General features: G+C 30.5%; 3 protein-coding genes across 3 annotated transcripts; all 3 read right to left on the bottom strand.

Moving 5' to 3' along the window:
- Window positions 1–1,677: 1,677 nt before the first annotated feature.
- Window positions 1,678–3,888, bottom strand: LOC107932472 (casparian strip membrane protein 2). Its single transcript, XM_016864460.2, has 3 exons — window positions 3,552–3,888; window positions 2,797–2,920; window positions 1,678–2,107 (listed from the first exon to the last, which is right to left on the bottom strand). The coding sequence occupies exons 1-3, from the start codon at window positions 3,836–3,838 to the stop codon at window positions 1,892–1,894; spliced, it is 627 nt and encodes a 208-aa protein (XP_016719949.1). The 5' UTR covers window positions 3,839–3,888; the 3' UTR covers window positions 1,678–1,891.
- Window positions 3,889–9,372: 5,484 nt separating this feature from the next.
- On the bottom strand, window positions 9,373–11,648 carry LOC107932470 (casparian strip membrane protein 1). The gene is made up of 3 exons (XM_016864459.2): window positions 11,268–11,648; window positions 10,425–10,548; window positions 9,373–9,730 (listed from the first exon to the last, which is right to left on the bottom strand). Exons 1-3 carry the CDS (start codon window positions 11,555–11,557, stop codon window positions 9,515–9,517), a joined length of 630 nt encoding a protein of 209 aa, XP_016719948.1. The 5' UTR covers window positions 11,558–11,648; the 3' UTR covers window positions 9,373–9,514.
- Window positions 11,649–15,849: 4,201 nt separating this feature from the next.
- Window positions 15,850–19,503, bottom strand: LOC107932522 (vesicle-associated membrane protein 714). The gene is made up of 4 exons (XM_016864551.2): window positions 18,913–19,503; window positions 17,998–18,188; window positions 17,147–17,310; window positions 15,850–16,225 (listed from the first exon to the last, which is right to left on the bottom strand). Exons 1-4 carry the CDS (start codon window positions 19,127–19,129, stop codon window positions 16,135–16,137), a joined length of 663 nt encoding a protein of 220 aa, XP_016720040.1. The 5' UTR covers window positions 19,130–19,503; the 3' UTR covers window positions 15,850–16,134.
- Between the last annotated feature and the right edge of the window lie 40 nt (window positions 19,504–19,543).

Genomic DNA, 19,543 nt, shown 5'->3' with positions numbered 1-19,543 from the left:
TTCAATTTTCACGATAAATCTAAATGCACGAATCCTTTTAAACTCAAATTTTAAATGATCTCGGGATTAAAAATCGCGTCCTAACTTACTGGTCGTGATCTCGTTTTTTAAAATCCGAGATGGCTAAAATTTTTTAAATAAGTATTTTTCATTCGCGTATCGGGAATTCGAGACATTGTGTCCTAACTTACTGGATATGATTCTCTTTCTCGAATAACGTGAAATATGTTTCTTTTCCAATTTTTTTTATTTTAATACGAGGATCGTATTTTTAATTTTTCCAAGGTTCTCAATTTTTGACATTAAGACATTAAGTAATCAACTAGGTACCAATTTTGGGCGTATCGAGGGTGCTAATCCTTCCTCGTGCGTAACCGACTCCCGAACCCGTTTTTCTGAATTTCGTGGACCAAACTTGTTGTTTTAATAAAATCAAACCGTTTATTAAAAACAACCCCTCTTCGAGGTGATCCAATCGCACCTCATAAAAAAAGAGGATTGGTGGCGACTCCCGTTTTTTTTCAAAACCCAAGTCAACCCCGTTTTGTCAAAAAAAATGGTGTCAACAATACTAATCTCGAGTCAAGTGTATACAAACATGAGTCATTGTGAACCTAAGCTAATCGAGCACCATTGGGCTTGAAAAAAAGGAGTAACCATGGACTTGATAAGACCTGAGTTGTTGCCAATTCATGGGGGTTTATTATTCTAAAAAACTCCTTTAAATTGGAAAACGACCGAATTCGACAAAGGAAAAGTGAGCGGCAAAGGGCTTTCATTCACTAGCCAGCAATCCTCAGCAACGAGGACATTGGACTCTAATTTATTAAGCCTAACCAACTCACTAAAGCATCTATAAGTCAAAAGATCATGTGTGTGCTAGGTTTAAACGCAAAAGCTATAATTCAGTAATAATTCTTAAATTTTGAATTGAATCAAGATAATCGAGAAGAATTAAAATAATTATAATAATGTAATTATAAGATTAATTAACTAAAGTGATCAATTTACTAATTAAAACTTAATTTCTTTTTAAGATTCGATCTTTGAAATACTTGCACCTAAATATTTAATTTTACTTTATATAACTATGATGAAAACCGTCATGCTTTCACTTAAATAATCTGCCCTTAATTGATCAATTTTAGAGCACGAAATGCGGTTATCAACTACTTCCAAAGCATCCCAATATAAGGTCAACCACGAAAGAACTCTACTATATGTACCACAATAGACATTTTAAAGAAAGAAGTCTCATATTGAATATTCAATTAAAGTTCAAGTACCATTTATGATATTCTCCCTTTATACAAATATATTATATTCCTTAATTCGATTGACATTGGCATTGTTCCTCGTGCAAGAGGACGTACATTCGAGTGTGCTGAGGTGTTTTTATCCTCTTATTTAAGGGTTGAAGAAAAATTATGGTAATTCTAGGCTTTGTAATAATATATATTTTAACAATACTCATTATAGGTTCTAATCATATCTGCTCTTTTTTATATAATATCTAAAACTACCCATAGCCCCTCTCAACTCTTAAATAGGAAGATAATGCATTTCAGCATATTCAAACCCACGTCCTCCTGTACCGACGACAATACTCATGTCAATCGAGCTAAGACTGAATCGAAAAATAATATATATATTTAACCATTGGAAGTTGTAACACTAATAATGAATCAAACATTTACATGTATAAAATGATTTTACATATTGTTAAAAGTGTATAACATTTGACATTAAAATTCCACACCAAAAAGCAAATGAAATCATTCAAATGCTTTGTTCCACAACACACACTTCATAAATCAATGAAAACTAACCTCCAATAATGAAAACAACAGCAACAAAAGCTTTTTCTTTTAATTTTTGGGGTGAGATTTTCTTAGTTTCTATTAAGAGCAAAAGCTGAAAGGATAATTATAACCAAGAGGAGTGCAGCAGCTAATAGAGAACCTATCACTGCTCCACTTGCACTTTGGCAAAAATCACCAAATTGTTGACAAAAAGGAAGCCAATTCACGTCATCGTTCCCGTTATGAGCCAAATACACCATCGATGCCGATGCTGAACCGGCGGCTATGGTTAAAGCTGCCATCATCTGCAACAATCCAGCAACTAATAATTATCCTTCAAACCCATAAAATAACCAAATACATTACACCCACTAATTTAATATTATTTTGATTCGCATGTGGGGTTAAATCTACTTATTCATGTTTCGAGATGGGATTAATTTTAAAATGTTTTCAAGTTCTTTTGTCAGTCAAGCTATTAGTTTAAGCATTAAATACCTCAATGAGTAACATATTTAAAATACTGGGATCTAGAGGTGAATTTAGAAATTTTTTAAAGGTAGAAATTGAGTTATGAAAATTTTGAGAGATTAAAGTGTAATTTTATCTATATTAACTTATGGTTTTATCATTTTTGAAGGGATAAAATAGAAATCTTTTCATTCTTTTGAGGAAGCCAATATGAAATTTTACCAAAAAACTTTTAATTTCATCATTTATAAAGAGACTAAAAGGCCAGTTTCCATTGAAGGCCGAAGCCCCTGTCTACTTCCTTGTACTCTTCTCCGCATGGATCAAACTATAAACACGTGATTGGATTCAACATGTTATAGAAATTGATCCACATCAAATTCATGCAGTATGTACATGTGTTTTAAACATACTCATATGATATCTAAACTAACGGTTAAATCGATCGAAATTATCAAATTACTAACGAAAATAACTCTAAAAAAGTTCATAAATATATATATATAGTGTGAGTTGAATTTACGGAATCAAAGATGACAAGGAAGAGCCTTGGCTTTGTTGCAAATGGACGAATGATGCCAATTATGGAGAAAGGCAATGAAATGAAAAGATAACCAGAAACCATGCCCATTGCCATCACGAAAAACCTGTATAATTAAAATCAGTATATATATACACACACATATATATATCAGATTATGGTTAAATATAAAATTAGATTAATTAATAAATAAAGGTATAATGTTAAATTTAGTCCTTAACTTTAACAATATTTGGTCAACTTAACCTTTATTTTTATTTTTTAGATAAATTTAGTCATTAATTTTTTAAAAAGTGTCAAACCTTCTTTAATGGAATACTAACTAAAGCATTAATTTTTTTAATGAAATTGGCGTGGCAACTCGCATAGCATTCCACGTGCACTTCATGCTGACATAATATTATTTATTTTATATGTCACATCAATAAATAATTTAAAATTTATAAAAATAAATCAAATTTAAAAATAATTATAAAAAGTTCATAAAAATTCAAAAAATATTAGTATAAAGTACACTTAAATTGCCATGCAAAATGCTATGTTTAAAATTTTCACATTTTAATCAGTATTTTCATTAAAAACATAGATTCAACTATTTTTCAAAAACCTGATGATTAAATTGGATTTTTTTAAAAAAGTTGAGGGTAAAATTTATCTAAAAAAAATAACGGTCAAATTGGCAAAAAAATTGTAAATATTAACGATTTAATTTATCATTTAAGCCTTGAAAAACATACCGGAAAGTATCGAAATCATCGTACTGAGCTTCGAATTGGAGGAACTGAGTGAAAAAAGGAAGAACTTGATCAGCATTCCCCATTGCTACGGTGGCGCCAAGGGCGGCTCCAAGGGCGCATAGTCTCAAAACGAAGTCGCCGATGGCGAACCCTTTTTTCACTCCTCGGTTCGGGTGTTCGACCGTGGAGACCGCTTTCGAGGAGTTTAACAATGGGGCTGTTCCCTTAACACTGGCTTTTGTCTCTGGCATGTTGATAGCTGTTTCACCATTTTTGCCTGTCGCCATTAAAGAGAGATTGTAAAGGAAATCAAAGAGCAATGAAAAAAAGAAAAATATGTTTTGTTGAAAGATGAATGGGATTAAAGATGAATGTCTTGTTTATATAGAGGGATGAAATTAAATAAAAATAAAAATGTAAGGTTAAATAAATAATATAAAATATAGAGTTGACTAGGTATAGTTAGAGATATATTTGATATTGTATTTGGTACGGTATCAATTTATTATGTAAGATTGGAGTTGTTTTTGCTACTTGCACCATTTCCAACAAATCATGCAGAATTTTTCTAGGAGAGTAGAAGATGGAGTAGTTTTTTTTTTTTATGGTTTAAATATGTTGTTTGTCCCTGTACTTTAATAAATTTTGAGATTTAGTCATTGTACTTAAAAGGTTAGAAATTAAGTCCTCCAATTGTTTTGATTTAAGAATCACATTCCAATCATTAAAATCGTAAATATTTCCTATCAAAATTTTTCAATTTATTGACATATTGATTAAGTTGCGCTCATGTGACTGACGGGAAATATATATGTTAAGTTGACAAATTGTAACAGAAATTATCAACGATGATAACATTGGATTAGGATTTTTAAATTGAAAATGTACATGTACGTGTAAAACTCTCATTGTAGAGTTGATTATGTATATATATTTTATATAAAACACCATGAGTTAATTGGGCATTAATACAGTTAGATAATAATTAAAATATTATTTTTTTATAAAGTAATTCATATTATTTTGAGGGTATTTTTATCTCTTTACATCTTATATACATACTAAATAATGACACCCGTTGTAAGTAAAAAAATTGTTTAACAAATATATTTATAAAAAAATGATATAAAAAATAAATGAGACTTTTATTGAAATGGTAAAGATGAAATGTTAAAGATGCTTATTTCTTTATATTTTATATAACAATGTAAAACAAAAACACCCTTATTGTAACGTTTATAACTTTGTAAATGGAAAGGGATTTTGATAATTTCACAACTGAGATGGGATTATGGTGACCGATTTCGCACCGGTTTCAACCGTATTATTCAGTGCGCACTGTTCTAGTGCTAAAACGGAACAAGCAACACTTTTTTTTTTTGCACTGGTGAAAATTTCGATTTTTACCAATCGCACAAGTTAGAACATGGTGCATCTGATGCATGAATAATATTAAAAAATATAAAAATTTTAACTATTTACTATTATACGAAAGATTTAATTGAAATGTAAAGACCAATAAAAAAATATTACAAACAAAAGTAAAGTTTAACATTTTTTTTTCTCAAACATACTTTCATATTTAAAATATAATAAAAAAATCCACTGACCCAAATATCAAAGAAAAAAATCCGTACTCATCCTTCAGTTTCTTTTATAAAAAAAATCTTATGTAATTGATGAATATTTTATATTTAAACTTTATTCAATATCATTTATTTGGTATTTGTAAATATTTTTTTTAAATGGCGATAAATTTGAAATGATACACTGAAACAGATTAGTATCGATATGTACTAATTCCAGTAGAAAAAATTGTACGTCCATTGGTGTGGTACTGACTATCTTGGTTGGGACTCGATTGATGGGTAACATTAACCAAATTAAATACTTAAATAAAAAATCAGATTATGGTAAATCTACAATGCAGGTTGTTTGAGTTTGTGTGACCCGAATCCTGTCACTTGTTGAAGAAATAAATACAGTTGCAAAAATGGTACGGACCATGCCGCACAAGTAGAATACGTATAAAGCTACACTTCTTCTATTTGATATTGATTATAATAGGGTTTTTCAAATTTTAAATAGATATAGTCGAAACTCCTCTTGTATCGTTCTAGTTCTCAATATTAGTGAATTTCTCCTCTTCTGTCCGTGATTTTTTCTCGAAAGAATTTCCCCGTCCTGTTTTATGTTTCTTTTTTTCTTATTGCTTTACGATCATCCTATTATCATTATCGACGTGATTTAATTGGAAGATTGATATACTCTAATCAAATTCATTTCTTATTTCCATAATTCATATTTTTTAAGCAAAAAAGTTACAGATAGAACATACAAATTACTAGAATTAATCTGTAATATCATATTACTGTAAATTTCATTCAAACTACAGTGGAAGTTGAAGAACTTCCATTATCCCTTTTGCTTTTTATGCTTGTCTATAAGAGCTTAACTTAAATGAATGATTAAAGAACTGAGATTATTTATTTGAAAACACAGTGATAAGATAAAGTTAGCAGAGATCACATGAAAAATCCATCAGACAAGACTTGAGTACTAAATAACAATAATAACAAAGAAGAAGAAAATCCCTAATAACAGATATTAAGATTAAAGCAGAAGATGAGGATGAGGGAAATGAAGTACCTTGAAGCCCTTTAGTTTAACTGGAAAGCAAGAAGATGAAAAAAGTAGAGCCTGCAAAAGAAGTATATTGATGGAGATATATATATATATGTAGAAATATATGCTTGGCTCCTCATACGCCATTCACAGATGCCATCGTTGTTCGATCGGTTCTGCGGATGGCATACAGGGAGCCAGGCACATACATGATACACACATGGATGCCAAAACATATGCATGGTTGCATGTCATGCTTGATAACAATGCATGGAACAGTGCAATATGCTATGGGATGATGCTAATGCTGATGTTAATGATCTTCACAATCTCTTCAACACGAAGCTCATATTTCTCTGTACAGATATATACATATATATATATCTGCCATGGGGAAAGATTGAAGTATTAAGAGAAGGGTAGAAGGAAGATATTTATGGAGATCTGAAGCCATAAAACAAAGCTTGAAGGTCATAATCAAATAACAAGAGCCAAAGGGTAGTGGGTTTTTTTTTTCCCTGAAATGAACTTTTTGAGTTGGCATAAAACAAGCAAAGCAGTAGTTTTTGTAGGCAAACTTAGGGCAAAAGGCTTTATTTTTTGTAAGAGGGAAAAATGGAAGATGTGGGGTTGAAACTAATCCCTTCTTCCTTCATCTTTTGACCATTAAAGGTTAGTGTTAGAAAAATAAAATTATACCCACAAAATTAGGGTCGGAAAAAACATGTTTAAAAAACGTGTTTTCCATTGTTTTTTTAAGTGTTTGTCAAAAATTTGTTTAAAATAATAAAAAATTCATATTAGTCAACTCAATAAAGACTTTCATATCAGTACACAGTATTTGTGATAGTCAGACTGTCATATTCCTTACAAATGATCAAATGTTTCATGAGAGAACAAAGCACAACATTGATGTTCAGTATCATTTTGTATATGATATTATTGTTCGTGATAATATTGTTATGAGCAAAATTAGTACTCGTGATAATTCTGCAGATTTGATGACTAAATTACTTCCTATAACCAAGTTTGAGGATTGCTTGGACTTGGTTGATGTTCATTGGTGAAGAATACCCTTTTAGAGGTTTTGTGGAAGAGGTAGAGAACTTGTTCGTTGAGAATTCATGTATCAATGTAGAGATTATTAGAGTTTGTGTGACCCAAATCCCGTTACTTGTTGAAGGAATAAATACAGTGGCAAAATAAGGGAATCTGTGTGTTCTTATTTTTCTTATTTTGTAATCATTCTATTGTCATTATCAACATTCACTATAACATAATTATTAGGAATTAATGTAAAAATCAAATATTACTCTGGTTAAAACGGTAAAGTTGAGAGATTGTGTGTTTAGTGTCTTAATTCAAATCTCATCATAAGTATATATTTTTCTGATTCTATAGAAAAAGACAAAAATACCCTTACATTCATATATATCTCTTTGTTAAAATAAATGTTTTTTTGGAAATTTAACAACTGAGTTAGGACCTGGCTATAGATGACATAACTCGATAAAAATATAGTATAACATAGGTTAAGCACTTGACTGAGTTGGTGTTACAAGTCAATTAGACACTAACTTAGTTAGATAATGACTAAAATATCATTGTTTTACAAGATAAATTATGTTATTTCGAGGGTATTTTTATCCTTTTACATCATTTATATCTAAAACAAGAATGCATATTATGGTTTTGAATTTAAAACACAATGGTTTTAAATATCTTTATTTTACCACATTTCAACGAAAGTTTTATTTGTTTATATATCAATTTTTTTTATAAATATATTGTTTTAAATATCTATACTGTATAATTATTAAGAGTTTGATTGAATTGGTATCATCCATCAACCGGGTCATAACTCAGTTGTGAAATTACCAAAAGCACATTCTTTTTATAAAGTAACAAATATTATTTTTAGTGTATTCATGTCTTTTTATATTTTGATAAATTTAGCAAAATACATACACATGATGAAGATTATAAGATTTAAACCCAAAACATCATGGTTTTCACTATCTCATATTTACCATTTCAACCAAAGCCACATTTGACTTTTATATCATTTTTTATAAATTTGTTAAATAAAATTTTCTCTCGTATTGTGGGTGTTAATTTTCTCTGAGCATTTTAATTCCGAGCTTATTGGGCCTTGTATTATAGAATTGAGGTTTTAGATTGAATTTCTTTCAATTTTTGGGATTAAAATAAAATTTTCGAATTTGGATCGAATTGATTTTTTAGTGAAATTTGGACTAAATTGATTAGGATTAATAATTGAATTTACCCAAATTTATTAATTTTTTGCTAAACCCTTAAACCTTGATGAAAAATTAATTAAACTTACAAACTCTTAAATTGTATCAATTAATCTCAAGTTAATAATGATTTTTCATTTCTTTAATAAGTACACAAAGTTTGGCTTAGAGCACAACTTTTTATAATGAAAATTTGCTGAAACATTGATATATAACCATTGGAAGTAGGAACATTGAATGACAGATTTACATTGTATAATGGTTAAAATATGCTCTAGGTATCGATACTTTTAGAAAATTGGAATTTATTTTCTCTATTTTTATTTTTAAGAATTTGGTCCTTCTACTTTTTAGATTTCAAAATTTAGGTCGAATTGTTAGCGCCATTAAAATTCTTTTGTTAAATTCATCAGTGTGACATTTTGAAATAACAAAATACTCTCTTGTTAACTATGTAACAAAAAGAATAAAATTATAATTGTTAGTGATTGTATGACCCGAATCTCGTCTCTTGTTGAATAATAAATATAATGACAAAATGAAGGAATCTATGGGGCGAGAGGCCGAGGGTCACAAGTTGAGTCCATATAGAATTATACTTTTACAATTTGACTTTGATTAGAATAGAGTTTTTCAATCCTTAAATAGATGGAGTAAAAACTCCTCTTGTATCATTCGTTTTTCAATATTAGTGAATTTCTTCTCATTTGCTCGTGATTTTTTTTTCAAAAGGGTTTTCACATAAAATTTGTGTGTTCTTATTTTTCTTTTCTTATTTTTTTGCGATCGTTTTACCACCATTATCAACGTTCTTTATAACAGTAATGAAAATGAATTTTAACAGAAAAAAATTAACAAAGTTAACAATTGGGCAAGAATTCAAAAATAAAAAAGCAAAGGGATAGAATTCAAATTTTTAGAGAGTAAAGGGACTTACATACAATGAAAGTGTATTACATTCAACATTTAAAAAGAAAGTTGGGAACATAAGATTACACACCAAAAAAAGCAAAGGAAATCATTCAAATGCTTTTTTTTCATAAATCAATGGAAACTTAACTTCCATGGGAAGTGGTTTTTTCAGCTTCTTTTAAGAGCAAAAGCTGAAAGTATAACTATAAAGAAGAGGACTGCACCAGCTATTAAAGAACCTATCACTGCTCCACTTGCACTTTGGCAATAATCACCGTACTGTTGACAAATAGGAAGCCAATTGGTGTTTGGGTTCCCTGTATGAGCCACATATACAATTGCTGCAGCAGCTGAACCTGCTGCTATGGTTACACCCCCCATTATCTGTAATTAGACATCATAAAATAACGATCATAATGATGAATAAATTATACTCGGTAATTAAATATTGTTGAGATTTTGGTATGAGGGTTAAATCCCTGTATTCATGTTTCGATCTTGGTTGAAAACCAGTGGCGGAACGTGGCATTAAGTTGGGAGGGTCTAATTGAAATTTTCAAAAATTTTGAAGAGCTTAATGTCAATTTTACAAATTTTTGAAGGGGTCACCTTTGGCTCCTCTCACATTAAGGAAATTTTAAATACGACAGTTAATTGCACTATATATCTTTAAACTATGACTAAAATATTCAAATTTATTCTAAAACATTCTAATTAAACTTTTAAAAGTATCGAATATCAATCGAGTTACTAGCTTGAGCAATAAATACTAACTCGAACTTTATGTGGAATATATTTAAAACAAATGGATCAAATTGTAAAAACGTGATTTGATCTAACATGTTAAAAAGATAAAATAAACTATAAGTATACATATTCTAAATATAAACCCACCTCATATTTAAATCGACAGTTAATGTCTAAATTGGCAACTAAATTTTCAGAATGACCTAATCGTTTTGAAGACATAATTAGAACTTTTGAAATTTATGACCAATTTAAAATACAGACAATAATTTCAAGGCATTTAATGAAATTAAACCAATTTTTTGACTGCTGGTTCCCGAGTTTAACTTACACTATCAAAGATGACAAGGAAGAGCCTTGGAGCTGTTGCAAGTGGACGAATGATGCAGACTATGGAAAATGGCAATGACAGGAGAAGATAACCAGTAACCATGGCAAGTGAGATCACAAAATACCTACATAATTAATAAATATATATATTAGATAACACATATTTATTTGAATTTGATCAAATTACGATTTTCATCCTTCAATTATGTTTAAATTTGAGAATTTATCATTATATTTTAATTTGATATAATTTGATTCCTTTTACTTTTATAATTTTTATTAACTTTTAAAAGAAAGAATAAATTTAATATTTTATTCAAATAGTTAACATATTTTGATTAAAATATTGACGTAAAACACTTAGGGATGAAGACAGGAAATTATTTTGTAAGGATTGAAAATAAATTCAAACTTTGTATGAGAGCCAAAATGAAATGGTTTCATTGTAAATTTATAAGTTTACGATTTCTAGAAAGATTAAATCACAATTTTTTTTATTTTAGGGATTAAAATATAATTTTATTATATATTAGTTTATAATATTTTTTAAATTTTTAGAGAAGCTAAAACATAAATTTTCTATTTTAAGAAAGTCAAGGTTTTTTTCTATCATCATCTAAAAATTTATAATTTTTATATAAAATAAAAAATACAAAAAAATTCAAATGATGGTATACAAAATCTCAAAGTTGAAAGATAAATTGAGGAAAAAAAATCTACCAAGCTCCAAAACTAACGTGGATCCAAAAACAATTTTAAAGGACCAAAGTGTAAACAATTAACAAGTTTAAGGATTAAATGTTAATTTCCCCAAAAAATAAAATTTTAGAAAAAGAAAACATACCGGAAAGCATCAAAATCATCGTATTGAGCTTCGAATTGGAGGAACTGAGTTGTAAAAGGGAGAAGTTGATCGGCGGTCCCCATTGATATAGCGGCACCGAGGGCGGCTCCAAGGGCACATAGTCTCAAAAAGAAATCACCAATGGCGATACCTCTTTTGGCTCCTCGGTTCGGTGGTTCGACGACGGCGAAAGCTTTGGAAGAGTTTAACAATGGAGCTTTTCCTTTAGTACTGGCTTTTGTCTCCGACATGTTGATTGCTATTTCACCGCTTTTCTCAGCTGTCGCCATTAGAGAGAGAATATATGTGTGTTTGTTTGTTGAAAAGAGAAATGGGAATTTAAGATTTTGATGAGAAAAATGGTTAGTGGAATGTTGGTTTATATAGGGGATGAAAATGGAATGGATGGTTAATGGATTAGATATATGTATATGTGTATGTAAATATATTTGATTCTGCCATTTTAGGTAGTGGATTGGAGTTGTTGTTGTTGCAGTGCTGGTGTTAAACTGCTCCATTTTCAACAACTTCATTTCGAACAATGTTTTAGGAAAATATTGACCTTTTTTTTTGCTTGTGGAAGATGGAGAGTACTTGAAAGTAAATTTGTCATAAATTATTAAGAGTTTAATGTGAAATTTTAAGTTATTTTACCCATCTAACACAAAAAAAATTAATATTTACAAAAATAATTTTAGTTCAAAAACATTTATCAAAATGACCTGAAATAAACAGTAGATTTGGGTTTTGGGAACCCAATAGCCGATACTAGTACTACCTAGTGTTTTGACCCCATGATTACCTGATGATTGTGTCAGGCTTTAAAAAAATAATTTTTTTTTAGTTTGAAAACCCAATAGCCGGCACCAGGATTTTTTTTAAATCATATCATATTGATATACAAAAATATCAATATTTAATAAAAAAATTTTGGTTCTGACCATGTAATGGCCGGCACCAAATACAATTTCTGGTTCCCAAGATATATATTTTTTATTTTGGGACACTGATAGTCGATACCAGTATATTTAAAAAAATTTAGGAGCTGGTAATGTAATGGTCGACACCAAGTACATTTAATAAAAAAATTTTGGTGCTAGCAAGTAGATGGCCGGCACCAAGTACAATTTTCGGTCCCTAAGGCAATTTTTTTTTTTACTTTGGGACACTGATGGCTAGCACCCTAAAAAAAATTTAAATACACTAGTGCCAACCGTCAATGTTCCAAAATTTTAAAAAAAAATGCATTGGGAGCCGAAAATTTTACTTGGTGCTGGCCATGTAAAAAAAATTTAAATACACCGATACTGGCCATTAGTGTCCCAAAGTAAAAAAAAATGTCTTGGGAACCGAAAATTGTACCTGGAGTCGGCCGGCACAAAAAAAAAACATTTTAATGTCTTTGGTGCAGACCATTACATGGCCAGAACCAAAAAAAAATTATTAAATACTAGTATTTTTGTATACTAGTATGATATGATTTTTTTAAAAAATATCCTGGTGTCTGTCATTGGGTTCCCAAACTAAAAAAAATCATTTCTTTTAAAACTTGACACAATCATCAGGTAACCATGGGGCCAAAACACTAGGTAGTGCTAGCCATTGGGTTCTCAAAACCTAAATCTACTGTTCATTTCAGGTTATTTTGATAAATATTTTTAAACTAAGGTCATTTTTGTAAATATTAAATTTTGTGAGTTAGATAAGTAAAATAGCCGCAATTTTACCATTTTATTAATATATAATTTCATGAAAATTTAAGTGATTAAATCTCCAAGGTGCCCCTTTTGTCTTCCTCCCAAGTTGTTGTCATGGTTGTTTTTTCATTTTTTTTATAGTAGGTTAAACTATTAATAAGTTTATGTTTTGGTTATTTAACTTTAAAAGATTATAAAATGGTCCAAATGATGATTCGACGATCGGTACGGTAGATCATTACTCATAGACGAGTAGAAGAACATGCTTTAAATCCAAGTCGATCTGACGGTTAATGTCAATGATCGAAGAAGAAAGTTGCTTGGATTTTAGCTTGTAGATTTATGATGTTCAAAGTTGTTTTATGAAAAAAACTGAATTGTAGAAGAGAAGGGGAATGAGAGCTTTCGACTGATGCAATGGTGCAAGCAGAGGACATATAGTAGTGATTTTAACAGCATAGTAACTCAAATGAAAACTTTCAAATAGTTCAGCAATTATTTTTAACTTTCTGAAGTTGAATAACAAAAACATAAAGTTATTAATAATGTAGTCACTTTGAGCATATTATATTTAATTTTTCGTAACTATTTAGAAAGTAAAAGAAAATAACGATAAATATCAGTTTTGTACATGAACTTTATTTTGATGTACAATTTAATACATAAACTTTAATTTTATGTAATTATGCACAAAAATATATATTTTCAAACCACAATAAATAAATTTATATTGAAAGTATCTAACATCATTTTCAAAAAATACACGTGGCGATGTAATATGATGCCAAATATTGTACATCAAACTTATCTAGAATTTTACATGTTTGGATAAAAACCCTCCTATGGTATTAGTAAATTAAATTACATTTTATAAACTCTACACTTTAGGTAACATAAATTTTTCTACCAATAATATGGTCATAAACCAGATATATTAAACGTTTTTATGAACATTTTTAAATTTTCCTTAATTGATTGCTATAAAATAAAGTACAACAGCATATACATTTAGACATGTCCATAGGTCGGGCCAGGCCGGGCTGGGTTCGGGCCGAGCCTGGGAAAAAAAATTCCGGCCCGAAATATGGACCTAAAATTTTACCCAGGCCCGGCCCGGGAAAAATAATGAGCCCGGCCCGGCCCGATTTTTAATAAACACAAAAAATATATTTTAAAAATAAAAAAATAAAAAAAATTTTAAAGTATTTTAAAATTAAAAAATAAAAATAAAAAATATATATTTATTATATTCGGGCCGGGCTTTGGCCAAAAAAGTTGAGCCCGAGCCTGGCCCATTTTTTAAACGGGCCTCAATTTTTACACAAGCCCATATTTCGGGCCTATATTTTTACCCGAACCCTCCCATATTTCAGATGGGCCGTCGGGCCGGGCCGGGCCGCCCGGCCCATGAACAGGTCTAATATACATCATATCATAAATTATATTACAAAGTAAATATATTTAAGAATTTTTTTAATGTTTTTACCCAAAAAAAAATTATGTTGTGTCTCTTTATGCATGACATGTCAATAATGAAGGATTAAATTATTTATTGACCATTATGAAATTATTTTTAGGCGAATTTAGACTTAATGTTAAAGAATCTCCCAAATATAAATGGAACTTGTAGGAAAATAAATAAATGAAAAATTGCAAATTGTTAATTCAATTAATGCTTTAATATATCTATAATTATTATATAATTTATATCATATAAAAAATACTTACTTCAACCATTAATTTTAATTTTTATATGATTAATGTTGAAGTGAATATTTGATACATTGGCATTATATTTGTTTTGTTTTGCAGAATTGATATTTGTTTCTTTTTTTTAAAGATATTTATTTTTAATATTTTATTAGACTGTACAATATACTTGTTAACCCCTTAACTCTACTGTTAGAGTTTAAAAACTCCATTGACATGTACGAAATAATTTCACTAATAATTTTAAGAATTGAATTGAATTGAATTGAATTTATTTTCACAATTGTTAATTTTAATCTATTAAAAAACAACATTAAATTTAATTTTATGTAATTAATGTTACCATTGGCCACCAATAACTAGAACTCTTTCAACCTCTTCTTCAATATGTCAATCAGAACGATCTCTAATTTAATCAACTACATTTTTCTTTATTTTAAAACTTTAATAAGGTTTCAACTATTCAAACTTATAATAATTTTAGAAGGTTATACATTAAGGTTAATTTGATTCTTTTACTTATATAATTAAGTCCTTTTGAAGTATGAAATATTTCTCATTTAAGTCCTTACAATTTAAAATGGAAATATTAGTACAATTTTCATATAAAATTGAAAACAATTAGAAAACTACAAAATATGCAATGGTAAAGCAACATCTTATAATAATATTATGGATATTTAAAACAATCATATAAAATTATTTATTATATTCTCATAATTAGATACAACTCTTCAAAGTAGAAATCAAAGATATGAAACATTGACATCATATGCTTTTTTTTAATTATAAAATTTTGATATTTTCTTGCATACTATTAATTAATTAAATTTTATTTTAGATATTACTTTTTATCCTCAAATTATGTTGATCGCAATAAAAATCAAGAGTATTCATGGAAAGTTACAAATTTTGTCCCTGATTTTTAACAAATATATATTACACAATGAACCCCATGGGTAAAGAAAAACTTTTTTTTTATTACTATTTTCAAGTATAAAAATATAAAAAGAGAATACGGAACACGACTAATATGACACATTTAATAATGTGTTAATTTGTATTTACACAGGAAACACAAACTGAAACCAAGAAATGCATACATGGATTCTAGTATATAACATACATGAAAATGTAAAGTCTAAAAAAGCATTTATTTGAACCCAGAAAACAAATAAAAAATTCACTACTACATACATTCCATGCATTTACAGAATACAAAGATGATCCACAGCAACTTTAATGGCAACTCATTCTTCCAAGATTACAATATCTAGGTGGTGAGGTGCAGGAAGTGTTGTGACCTATATAGATATTTTGCTGGGATTCTAGAGCAGTATCGTAATAAACACTATGTTTACAAACATTCCTCAAAACCGAACTCGAAACAGATGAACTATTGGAACAAACTTGCATAAAATAATCCTTAGTAGAGGAATTTAAACGAGTGAGTGCGTCACTCAGGATCTGCATGATGGTAGAGTGATGCCACCACAGCAAGCAGCAATTATTAGGTAGAGTATCAGCACGATCAAGCATGTTAGCATGGCCCTGCTTGTTGTAAAAGTATATGTATAAGTTCCCTTATGTGGTATTCAACATGCACCAAAGATGTGAGCAGTTTACAGTTCGTGTAATTAATTAGATGTTAGGAAGTAAAGATACCATGGACACCCCTATACTAGGAGTCAGATTGCATTTTGTCCCTTCTACTTAAAAACTGGGCAAAGTAATCCTTGAATGTTAGATCAAAGAGTAAATTGGTTATTTTTGTTAAAGTTTTCATCCATTTGTGCAATTAAAAACTGGCGCGGCTGACAAAATAACCGAGCAGTGACACGTGATGTGTCATGTGTACCTCATGCTGTTGTATAGGGATCAGTTTTAAATAGTAGAAATTAATGGAATTTTTAACAGAAGGATCAATTTGCTCTTTGATTTAACATAAAGGGACTAATTTGCCCATTTTTTAGTGTAGAGGACCTCAATGATACTTTTACCGATGTTAGGATGATTTTCTATTCATGTGCATGGATAATAAGAAATGCAAGCTAAAAGTACAATCAGACAAGTTTTCTGTGTCAATTGTCCACGAAAATTGGTCAAAACCAGTGGCTACTCAACTGACTACTCAAAAAAAACATCCTTCAATGATAATCAAAGCTAAAAGTGATGTTTTCCTCGGTTTGTCCGGTTTTCCTTTTATAACGAGCCTTGTACACAGTATGCATATTAGATGCATCGAAGGATTGACATTTCACCATTTTGATCAAACCAAATTGAACAAGGTCAGTGGCAAGAAAAAATCTCTAGATATAAAATAAACATTGCTCCATTGTGGTTCCCTTGACAATGGAAGCCACTATTCATGCTTTTGCTCCAAGATTATAGATGATAAGAGGACTCGTAAATTGGCTATTTCTCTATATTTCTGTAAATATAATCAGTTAAAAAAAAGTTGGATGTACTTACAAGAGTTTGGCATTTTTCATCCAAAGTGCTTGACGAAGGCGTTTAGACTGTTTCTTGAAGTGAAATGCACCATCCTGCATTGTAGCAGTTTTGTCAACAAGAAGCTCAATCCTGTCACCTCTCTCGAGTATCTTCTCAATGTTTTCCACCATGATTGAACGTATCTGAAAATTAAATAAAAATAACAAATTCAGGGGACATTGATCACTTGATATGCTTCCATTCAATGATGTCAATACAGACAATAACATGCACAAACATTTTCAGAGTAGATATTGAGCAATTGACGGGTTTTTTTCTCAGCCAAACTAGTGATTACACTAGTATGTTGTTTGCAAAGTTGGAAAACTGCCACATTCAGGACAGTTGAGGAGGTCCAACTCTCTTTCAGGAGAAGTATTTGAAGTGTTGTCTGCCGAGCAGCCAATCGGACCCTCAAACAGTGGAGGTATTGTGCCCAAAGCGTCTATGCTCGGTTTTAGCCCCTGAATTCCATGAACCCGTTGGGTTCTTCTTGAAGTTGGGAGAGAAACCCCGGGGCAAAAACCGAGCATTAACATCCCGGGCACAATACCTCCAATGTTTAAGAGTCCGATCGGCTGCTCAGTTGACGACACTTCAAATTCAAAGACTTCTCCCGAAAGAGAGCCGACCCCCTCAACAAGGACTAGATTTGAATATACAAGACATTACACTGACTATGGCTTAGGAAGTGGATAGTCAAAAATATGAGCATACTTGACTTAGTATGAAAAGCAAGTCAATTTGCAACCAATAAACACATTTACAGGTCCAAGGTAAAAAAAAAAAGAATGTAGAAAATGAAATTCCAACCAATGCAAGATACTTGCCTCACCCACTTCACCTCTAACACGATTGAGAGTATCTGCACTTGGACTACTGGAGAAAAACTCCATTTGTTGATGCAATACCCGTGAGAACTCATCATTCATCGCGTATGCCGGTGCATAACGAGCCACTCTACCATAATTTTTCATGAACCTCATGTGAATATCCTCCAAGTACGAAAATGGAACTCTCCCTGCATTGAAACACAATAATTAATCCTGACTCATAATTATAATCATCTCTATCTTTTTCTTTTTTACCCTTTAGTGTAATCCCAAGGTATCCCAAGTCGCATTGAACTTAGGGACTAAATCCGGGCAAGCCAATAACGTTTTCAGCTAAAACCCTCCCAACAAGTGTACTTCCCAGAGGGTGATCTTGTATTCTCATCCGGACAGGTGCAAGGCAAATATCAAATTTGAACTAATTTATGCATGATTGTCGACTGACATAGGTGGACTGCCAAAGGACTTGAGATCATCAGTCCCGGGTTGGATACAATCCCGACCCCTTACCTCTTATTAAATTTATATACACACATAATCATGTTTAACCTTTTAGATCATAGAAAGTGCGGAAACAACCTATCCAACAAGGATACAAGGATACTGAATCTCAACTAATTTATGCATATCTTCTCAAATTTTACAAGGTAAATAAAATTCCAAATCTCCAAATTCGTGTTCCTAAACATAGCACTAAAGTATTTTAAAAAAATCAATGCTAAATTAAATGAAAATTATATCGACAATTACACAATAAAATCAGTTACAAGTACTAAAAATTAAAATGAAGCGCGCATTTCAAGTAACGATTATATATTTTTACTGCTTCATTTACCTAAAAATTTAAACTCGTAACAAAGGACAAAAAGGCCCAAAATTCAGGAAGAAAAAAAAAATATGAAGAAAACGTACTTCCAAATGTATCATTAGCCATACAGACGAAAGTGAGGCCATCCGATCTAAGTATATGAAAGATATATCGATCCTGCGATAAACAGAGTCTTGAATCGGCTTCTTGCGGGAGTTTCTCGAGGATCCGTCGTGCCACCGCACCGGTGTTCCCCGTTACGGCACTGAACTCCGCTAGAACCACCGTGCCTCGAGCCACCACTGCGTAAAGAATCGCCATTGAGAACCTTCCTTCTTTTTTTTTCACTGATTTCAAAGCTAAATTAGATGGCGGGGGCGGCAACGAAGAGGTGTTTTATGCGAAATTTTTGGGGATTAGTCTTAAAAGAAACTTTGTTTTGGGACGAGTTGAACCAAACTGGGAATTTTGCCTGCTGGAAAATAAAAATTAATTGAGCAAATATAATTAATTTATAAAAGAAAATCCACGGAATAATTGAAAAAAAAAACCGAAATTGACTTCAACTAAATATCAGTGGGTTTTAAAAAGAATTGGTTAATTCGTTGGATATATTGATTTTTTGAGCAAGGAAGGGGGAAACGAGACATTGTTGCTCATATCTTGTTTGAGTTTAAATTTAAAAAATTAATTTTGATTTGGTAATTATTGAGCAGAGTTTAAGCTAGTCGAACT

The sequence above is a fragment of the Gossypium hirsutum genome, chromosome D08 (assembly GCF_007990345.1).
Source record: "Gossypium hirsutum isolate 1008001.06 chromosome D08, Gossypium_hirsutum_v2.1, whole genome shotgun sequence".
In the NCBI taxonomy this organism is placed as follows: Eukaryota; Viridiplantae; Streptophyta; class Magnoliopsida; order Malvales; family Malvaceae; genus Gossypium; species Gossypium hirsutum.
This window is presented reverse-complemented; position numbering and strand designations above follow the sequence as displayed.

Excerpts from the sequence above, each read along its gene's own strand:
- LOC107932472 (XM_016864460.2), bottom strand. The coding sequence starts at position 3,838 with ATGGCGACAGGCAAAAATGGTGAAACAGCTATCAACATGCCAGAGACA. Across the intron at positions 2,921-3,551 it reads GATGATTTCGATACTTTCCG|GTTTTTCGTGATGGCAATGG; the intron begins GTATGTTTTTCA and ends TTAATTATACAG. Across the intron at positions 2,108-2,796 it reads TCCTTGTCATCTTTGATTCC|ATGATGGCAGCTTTAACCAT; the intron begins GTAAATTCAACT and ends GGATTGTTGCAG.
- LOC107932522 (XM_016864551.2), bottom strand. The coding sequence starts at position 19,129 with ATGGCGATTCTTTACGCAGTGGTGGCTCGAGGCACGGTGGTTCTAGCG. Across the intron at positions 18,189-18,912 it reads GGCTAATGATACATTTGGAA|GGAGAGTTCCATTTTCGTAC; the intron begins GTACGTTTTCTT and ends GTTTCAATGCAG. Across the intron at positions 17,311-17,997 it reads TTAGAGGTGAAGTGGGTGAG|ATACGTTCAATCATGGTGGA; the intron begins GCAAGTATCTTG and ends TTTAATTTTCAG.
- LOC107932470 (XM_016864459.2), bottom strand. The coding sequence starts at position 11,557 with ATGGCGACAGCTGAGAAAAGCGGTGAAATAGCAATCAACATGTCGGAG. Across the intron at positions 10,549-11,267 it reads GATGATTTTGATGCTTTCCG|GTATTTTGTGATCTCACTTG; the intron begins GTATGTTTTCTT and ends TTAATTATGTAG. Across the intron at positions 9,731-10,424 it reads TCCTTGTCATCTTTGATAGT|ATAATGGGGGGTGTAACCAT; the intron begins GTAAGTTAAACT and ends GTCTAATTACAG.